This window comes from Haliotis asinina, chromosome 2 (genome assembly GCF_037392515.1).
Source record: "Haliotis asinina isolate JCU_RB_2024 chromosome 2, JCU_Hal_asi_v2, whole genome shotgun sequence".
In the NCBI taxonomy this organism is placed as follows: Eukaryota; Metazoa; Mollusca; class Gastropoda; order Lepetellida; family Haliotidae; genus Haliotis; species Haliotis asinina.
The window spans coordinates 71,233,529-71,242,744 of NC_090281.1; the positions used below are offsets into that span (position 1 = coordinate 71,233,529).

The window sequence follows — 9,216 nt, forward strand, 5'->3', positions numbered from 1 at the left end:
ACACTGAACAGTCTCTGATCACCAGCTACCTGGCAGATACCTCATCAGAACCGGCCCCTGTACTTCCCTGTAAGACCCATGATCTTGTTTAGGACTGGTCTTCAGTAACCCATGCATGTCTTAAGAGGTGACTAATGGGATCAGGTGGTCAGGATTGTTATCTTGGTTGACACCTGTCATGATATCCCACTTCTGAAAATTGATGCCCACGTGGTTCATCCCAGGACTGTCTGGTCCAGACTCGATTATTTGCAGATGATTTGTCACCACATAGATGGAATATTGCCAAGGCTCGCTAAATATAAAGTACACTCCTAATGCAGGATATTAACAATTCCAAAACACCCTTGTGTGATACCCTATATGTAAAGTAAACAATTAAATACAAAACAATAGGTTTTTGGAGACCTAGTTTAGCCTAGCCTTACAAAAGAAAGCAACACTGACCCATGTCATAAAAAAAAATGACAAGTCCTGAAAGGTGGACAAAAATGTGAGGCATAGATGACAATTATACATAACTATTTTGTTCTAGAAAGCCAGCCAGCCAGACAGACAGACCTGCACATATCTGGACCAACATATGAGAGTGTGAATTAGAATGTGGCAAGTCTACTAACAGTAATCCCACACATGTGCATGCATGTCGCAAAGTGAGTACAAGAAACTCCATTTCACCTGACTTCTTCTCATGTGTAGTGAGAACCACATGTTAGTGGTACCAGAGCACTTAAGAGAGATAAAGTGTGAGTACACTCACCGGGCACAATTATACATCTCTGCATATATATAAGCCCTACATTGTGTACACCATCACATATTCATTAACATGTTGGCATGGTAGACAGTATTTATCATTCTTAATTACTTTTTGGATATAATTTGTATGATAGCATAATGCTGATGGTGTGGTTCTTTTTGTGTATGAATGGAATTATTCATGATTATCATCATATAAACAAGTTTCTTCCAGTGTATCCTGAATGAAGGGATGGTCTATCTAGGCTTCCAGTCATACTAGATGCACTTATATCAAATGCATGTGATTTAGTTGGTTGGTTGTTGTTTAACGCCGCATTCAACATTCCAGCAATAAGGTGACTATCTGCAAATTATCAAGTTTGGACCAGACAATCCAGAGATCAACAGCATGAGCATCGAACCATGTAATTAGGATACTATGACAGGTGTCAAACAAGTCAATGAGCCTGACCATCTGATCTTGTTAGTTACCTCTTAAAAGCATGGGTTGCTGAAGACCAATTCCATTCTAACCCGGATCTTCATGGATTGAATGAAATAATGGGTCTGTCTCGACTTCTACAGATGTGATGGATGCACTTGCATCAAGGGTATCAGTGTTCACTGGTATCGACTAGATGAGTTCTACACAGACGAGGACATCCTCATCTTTAGTGTGTCTCACAGTAACTAAACCACATTATCTTCCCTATTTCCCAGCATTCCCTGCAATGCTAAAGCCCTAAATGAAGCAAGTCTAGATGTCATCAAGTTCAGGCTGTGGAGTATCCCTGTAGTCAAAGTGTTTGCTCATCATGCTGCAGATCCAGGTTCTATTCCCAGCATGGGTACAATATGTGAAGCTCATTTCGGGTGTCCCTCAGAAAACTCACTCTTTTTAATTTAAATGGGGTCATTTGCTGGGTTTAAAATTATACATATATTTAGACGAAGTGTTAGTTTACCTCATCATCAATGCCATGATCTGCATCAACAAATTATTCAACAAATTGACAAAAAAATTGAAAAATATATATGTAGCTGATCCAATGCCAATGCCATGAAAACATCACATTCTGTCACATAACAGATGTCACCCACCATTAAGGTAAGATAGGCACTACTTTGTACTTCAATAGCCTATCTGTTGAAAGACTTCCCGTATTTCAGGTGCCACTGTCACTCATTTCAATAACAGTTCCTGAGAGCAAGGTGTGTCACTCTGTGTGAGTGTATGTGTGTGTGTGCATGTGCGACTGTAAGGGGATGTTTTGATACATTTAGTGCACAGCACTTGTAATTTAATATACTCATGGCATGAATACAAACTGCCATTCTGAAAGTGGTCAAATGTAATACAGGTTATATATGGGACTACACTTTCTCAGTAAGGTACAGATTTTAACACTTTTTGATGGGTTGAGGCCCATCCAGGATTTGAACCCCCACTCTAAGAGTCAGTTACTTATAATTTGATATTACACTTTCTCTCGATTAGGTGCATCTCTTGGGCTTGTGGGTTAGAATCCTGGATGGGACTCAACCAAAACAAAGCACTTGATGTTTTCAAAATCATGCTTGCACACATATGCCATTGCACTAAATTATGTTTAGCTTTTCAAAACTGTACACCCTCTGGCTGTTAAGTGACTGTCAAAGAAACTGTCAAAGGGAAGTAACTAGTGTCTGGCTAGTTTTATAACAGGAATATCCATGTACCTAGCTTTTTAATCTGCTGGTATTGGTTTTGTACATGTTTGTCAGGAGATGTGTAGTTGGCAGGTTGGTTATGAATGCAATAGAAAAAACTGCAAAATAATGTTTTGGTCAAACCGCTGTCATACACCCAAGACTAAATTTAATGCTTTTTGCAAAATAATGTCCAAGTATAGGCTACTGCTTAGCATACATAGCAAATGGAAAAATAAACTGCAATCATTATAATGTACAGCTGCCTTGGACTGTACATGTTTGGTGTGACTCATGTAAGTTCATGCACATTCTGATAAGTACACAGGAGGAGAGATGCCATGTCATGAAAGCTTGTACTGATACCAATTTGTAATGCCTTGGTGACTGACAATATGTTTACATAACAGATGAGCTATCAAATTTTGTGGTCTATTCACATGAATTCATGCAAGTGCACTCATATAAGAAAATTCATTTGTTTAAAGATTCTTGAACATTTCAGATATGTTGACAACAAGATATATTGGTGGCATCAGTTGACACATGTTTTATAATTACTGAGTAAACATGGCTATTCAACCACAAAACAGTGACGAAATTGTGGAAAACTGGCCATTAGGAATAACACTTAGACAGTACTTCAAAAGCAACACTAAAACAAGCCTTTAGCAAAAGGAAAAATCAGCATGTGGGGAGAAGCACTAAACTGGGCTTTTGGACTAGCACCAAAACAGTCCTTTATGACAAGATCTTAACAGTAGCAAATGACAATATTGCATCATTCTCGTAGCAATGGCAGAGTTCCAGACACACGGTAGCTAGACGATATTAAGGGATCTACCATGTCCTAATGTTAGAATGTCACTGACACACCGACACAACACTTAGCTCAACAGTTTCCTTTGAGTATATGAATAACAGTTACCAATGCATCACGTTTTCTTGCTGTCATAATCATAACAGTCAAACAGATCACTGAGAACAACCCACGTGTTGAACACGCCGGTTCGTATTTTGCACTATTCATATAGATCGGACAAGCAACCTGTTGCCCTATATTGATGTGATTATGGCCTCACCTTATCTTTGTCTGCTTTTTCAGCCTTTAATTTCCTTACTACTTCCCCTTGTTGTTTAATTTCATCTTTCAAAGCCTTTTGAGCGTCAGCCATGTTTCCATCGGTTTCATCTAAAAGTAGAACAGGAAGGATTACTGAACAAGGATTCAGGTGAAGATTCTGACTGTGAACGGCATGGGACGGTTTTCAGTATGACTGAAAAACAACGTGACGATTGCATCTAAAACAGAAAAGATTTCCCAACAGGAAAATAACGAAAATGCTTCCAAATGCAAGCTGTTATTAAAGTGTAGCAGGAAGTGGCGTCATTACACAGACGACACCCATACCTTGTCAGCTTGCTATTTGATCTCCTGGACAAGACGTTCAACTGCAGACCATGCGATGGTTCGAATCCGAGCACTTTACTCGTGAATCTTATGGCCTCTACAAAATCACGAAAACCAGTACTAGCAATACAGAGCACATCTAACAGCCTGTAGAATTCCAACGAAGACCCCTTATGATTGTCTGAGAGGAGACTATGGTGATCGAGCGGTCAGCAAGAATATATCTACCAACAACAGATATACCGGGAAATAATCATCACCTCTACAGTATACCAAAAACAAAGCACGCTATTAAAAGACACTTACTGAATTTCCATATATAATACATACACTAGGTTTATACAGACGCTCACTGAGTATACTTACTCTAAATAACAGACATGATTCGCGATTTTATAAGTATCCAGTGTGCAATGTTAAAGGATATGCATGTAACGGGCATGCTGGTTATACAGAATGCTATCCATACACACCTGCTAAAGCCTGCATTTCATCTATGTCCGTACCAGTGGCCATCGTTACGGTCTAATGTGTCAAAGTGCCTTCCGTAACATGTAAACCGCGCGTGATACAATTCCCTCTAAGGGAATACAAATAAAGTTCCGGCTTTTATACCTACCAGGAGGTGATCCTAATGGATTTTACGGGATATAGATGAGGTCAAATGGGAGAGATTTGTATTGAGGCCAAACTTTATTTCACTGGAAGAAAGGTTGACCAATTAAAGTAATACGCGTTTATTTAATTTTAATTGCAAATTTCTCCCTGTAAAGGACGAGCTAGGGGCAGATTTTTGTTTAAGGGCGCATTATGGACTATTCAAGTGTAACACGACGCCTGGAAAAGAAAGGTCGGTGATTAAAATCTGCACGAGCAACTAACCAACGTGAATATACACCACATACGTCTTTCAACTAACCATGTCACGCGACGAGGCATAGCATAATCAACATAGTACGTAATCCACATGTCTCCTACGGTTGCCGACAATGCCGGGGATCCATACTGACTGAGACAGTACGAGATTCAAACCATGTGATTGTGCGAATGTTGTTTGTTGTTTTCACTGCAAGCAGTATTATATATTTTAGTATAAAACCGCGTTTGGGTCAAAGTGTGAGTGTCTGAGTGTGTGTGTGCACACATACGTGCATGTCGCGTTGTGCGATGCAGAAATGTGTTGTCTTGTTATCATGCACAGAGGGTGAGTTTAGTTTTACGCCGCCCTCAGCAATATTCCAGCTACATGGCGGAGATCTGTAAACAATCGAGTCTGGAACAGACAATCCAGTGATCAACAGCATGGGCATCGATCTGCGCAATTGGGATCCTATTTATCATGCACATGGCATGAAAGGGTTAAAACAAGGGCTCAGTGGTTGGAGAGAGAGGAGGGAGGAAGAAAGAAAGAGGGAGGGAGAGACACATTTATATATTACACTGCATGGTGTGCGTGCGTACGTACGTACGTACGTGTGTATTAGTCTGAGCGGCTAGTCTACGAACTCCCACTCGTGCATGTACGTCGCTAAGCGAGTGTAATAATCTTCAATCCACCTGACTTCTTCCTATCTGTAGTCAGATATATAACAACGTGTTAGTGGTACCTTGGCCTAAGAGAACGGGTAAAAGACAAAAAGAAAAAAAAACTACAAAACTACGGATCAGAGAACTCGAACCCGGTAATCGAAGCCTTGGAGGCATGCTTTGGGAAACAGTTCTATATAACGAAATAGAAATGAACTGTTCAGGTCACAAATAGTAGAATGTAGGGAAAGCTTGAAAGCTGGGGTTTGAATTGTAGTAACGTCAAAGCAGAGACCATGTAATAGACTCTGATCAGAGAATCAGGGCCAGTGGGTCTCAAAACGAGGGTGGGATTCACAATGTAACCTACATGGTGAAGAAACCATACTCTCGGTTATATTTGTACGAATATTTTTTCAGAAGTGAGGATTATGTTTTGACAGTCCCAATTACAAAGTATTTTACTGCGTGATGAGATATTAATAAGTTCACCAGTCTAAGTAAACTTAGTCTCAGTGTATTTCGTTACACTCCGCCACTGAGACTCAGTAGTACCCGGAGTGTAGCGAAACGTACTGAGGATAAGTTTACTTAGACTGATAAGTTCACGTAATATTCATTGGTTGTATTTATTAAAAATATATGCATAGCATATACTTTTCACCGGAGCCTCGTTTGAAGTCAGACCATCTAGTAAATCTGAAATTAATGTTTTTATATACGCATGATTCAGTAGGACAATTACTTGTATTTCTAGCCTACAGGGTAGCTTTAATATGTGTGGCAAACCTAGCTTCGTGTCTTTCAGATTCCAAGGTTGACAAAATACCCATGCTGGTTATCTACACTTTGCAAAGCTGTCTATAAGAAGAAACGCTACACCGGCGTCCGGGCACTGTAATAATGGGATTGTTTGACCTTAATAATAGATATCAAGCCCCGCAGTTGCTAGACGAACACATGCAGATATGCACGCGCAGAGTACGGGACTGAGCATGTCCATAGCACAATTTCCATTATTTTTTATTGAGAATCATTGACGAGTATCACACTCCCTATGACCAATCCTGTGAGATCTGTATACACATGTAGGCAACGATTCAGAACAATTAATAACGACGGGAAACAAACACCCGAACCATGTATATTCACTTGTTACGACGAGAGTATTATGGTTATTCCATTACTAGGAGTTCTCCGAATTGTCTGGTCCAGACTCGATTATTTACAAACCGCCGCCTTCTAGCTGGAATATTGCTGAGTAACAGAATGATCTTATTTTCAAACAGTATCCCATAATCTAGGTATGTTCTAGGATTCGAACTCACAAGTGCAATGGGACAGGTAAACATTTCAACGTAATAGTTTAAATGGAAAGTGAGAAAGTTTCGATTTAATCCAACTGAGTAAACGAATCCATAATATCAAATATACCTTGCACGTTGATATAGGACGGCACATGATATTACTTACTGTTGACATACTTCCAATGCACTTCACACGAATTTAGATTGGTGTTAAGACTGGAGTCAAATCAGTTTTAAGCGTTGCATGGTGTATTTATCTGAGACACAAAACCGTTAATACATTGGTTCATGCGATATGCATACTGTTTAAACCGGTGTATGTATTCAAATAAATCAGAAGTTTATATTGTCCCATTATAAGGAAGCTGAATCCCTCAAAATACACATACTAGTTTGCATGGCATATTTTACATATTTTATGTGACTCTTCTGTTAATATCAAAAGGCTACGAACTGTAAACGGCAGTATGACCACGCAGAAACTTATCAATCAAAACAAGACCAACAACAGGCATTATTTCGTGTTGGACATATTCCAAGTTTTCAGACAAACCGATGTAATCGGAAGGCTGTCGTGTCGCTCGCGTCCCGCTCTATGCGTTTCTGGCATGAATTTAAGAAGCATGGGTCAGTTACTTCATGTTGCGTCATGTACAAATTACATCTACCAAAGAAGTAGTTCATTCAGGACATAACAGGTCACGATGACTTTAGGCGAGTGCGTCAGAATGTAAGTCGATCGTACAGTACCGATCAAACGCGAGTGCCTCTTGTCGGGGACTGTACACAGCACTTGTTACCATGCACAATTTGTGGAAGTGGCAAATTATAAAACCAGTTCGACTTAAAACACAGACATGGTACTTGATGGCACACCTGCAGTATGTCAGGTATGTTCATTGGAAGAGCGCCTTATGCAGAGGAATGTACTTTTTGTTGCAACCTGATCGGAATGATTTCAGATTCCCCGATACTTATGAACAAGTGAACAGTTTGAAACCGTTCAAAATAAGGACGGTCCATGGCGGAGCTCAAAGGAGACCTGAGCTGATCGGGTATTCTGAGGACATTTATGACCAAGCTAAATCAGCGATTTATACACAAAGTGAACGAATGCACAGGATTCAGACCGAACTTACCCAGAAAGCCGTTGAGCTTTTGGAGTACACGAATCCACTATCAACGAATCCCTGCGTCCTTGACATTGGTAGTGGATCCGGAATTAGCTCTGCCATCTTGAAACGCGTTGGATATTTTGTGGTGGGGGCAGACAGCAATACGTTTATGTTAAGTATTTGTAAAGACAAACGGAACAGTCAGGATTGTGTGAAACTAGATATTTTCTATCACTTACCTTTTCGAGCTAGTTGTGTTGGCACAGTTGTGAGTATTTCGGCATTACAGTGGATTTACACCCTACCTGACTGTCACAGATACATGTGGAGACTGTTTTCATCTCTGCGCGACTGTCTTGACGAAGATGGGCGAGCTGTTCTGCAGTTCTACCCTCGGATGTTGTCAGACGTGGTAAACACTTTGGATGTTGCAAAGAAATATTTTCCCAATGGTGCTTTGGTTTGTGATTTTCCTCATCCTCACCGAGGGAAGAAATTATATTTGCTCTTGACCAAATATAGTATATGTGAATAACCTGATGTGTGTTTGGCTTGTCGAATAATGCGGGTCACTGTCGTCATTGTAAACCAAAAGTTACTGTGTTCTGTAATCTGATTGGTTGAAAAACATGATTAAATGGTATTAGATTCCCGGAAACTGAAAGACTATTCACCGCGTATTGACACGTAAACAATTGTTTTGTTGTGGCATCAACAGTGGTGACGTCATTCAAATCATATTGTGACGGAAAGTTAGAATGACGTCACAAATGAGCAACTCCAGATGCTACCATGAGAACCAGCTGAAACGGCCAGCTGATGACGCTTCACTGCTGTGTCCGTATTCGATGTAAACGAGTGCAGACACTAAAACCCCTTTGGTTTACTTTTGTGTTTACAATGTCGATAGCATTTTGATAACGCCCGCAAAATGCTTGACGACGGGCCATTATCAAGCCCGTTGTTAGGTGACGTCATAAGTAGCTCAGCTGTTGAAGTTCAATCACCTACGGCTCGAATGAACTTGGGCTCATTATTGACCATATATCTGGCTCACATTCGTCACATGTGCCTGTGTCATTATGCACTTTCCTGCTTGTGCCATCCATAACGATTGTGCCATAAATGACAACATACAGCAATGAAAATATCGACTTGAAGTCTAACGTTGTTGATGACTGAAAACGATGGCGGCTGGTAGTATTAGCAAAGGTCAAGGTCGAATGTCGTCACTTTCAATAGTGACGTCATCTCTGTTGTTCTATGACGTGACTATATTTGCAAAATGTGTGTCAGTGACCTCCGTCGTTTTGTTGTTGGCAGTAAATGCTTCTAAACCGATGCCGCTGTTTTTATTATTCTTTTATAAAAAATTCTATTCATTTTAGCTATAATAACGGTAACGCTATTTTTCAGGGCATTATCA

General features: G+C 40.1%; 2 protein-coding genes across 3 annotated transcripts in view; one reads left to right on the forward strand and one right to left on the reverse strand.

Annotated features, from left to right (window-relative positions):
• The window catches only part of LOC137274250 (histidine--tRNA ligase, cytoplasmic-like), a 43,584-nt gene extending 39,110 nt beyond the window's left edge, over positions 1-4,474 (reverse strand). Inside the window, exons 1-2 of one of the 2 annotated variants that reach the window (XM_067807339.1) lie at positions 4,315-4,474; positions 3,513-3,622 (exon numbers count right to left, since the gene is read on the reverse strand). In XM_067807339.1, the coding sequence (XP_067663440.1) occupies positions 3,513-3,622; positions 4,315-4,357 (153 nt within the window). In that variant the 5' untranslated portion in view covers positions 4,358-4,474. The remainder of the gene's footprint in view (positions 1-3,512; positions 3,623-4,314) is intronic. The other variant, XM_067807340.1, reaches the window with a different exon arrangement.
• A 2,814-nt stretch (positions 4,475-7,288) lies between these two features.
• LOC137271985 (uncharacterized) lies at positions 7,289-8,325 on the forward strand. Its single transcript, XM_067804363.1, has one exon. The coding sequence runs from the start codon at positions 7,477-7,479 to the stop codon at positions 8,323-8,325; it is 849 nt and encodes a 282-aa protein (XP_067660464.1). The 5' UTR covers positions 7,289-7,476.
• Positions 8,326-9,216: the final 891 nt, after the last annotated feature.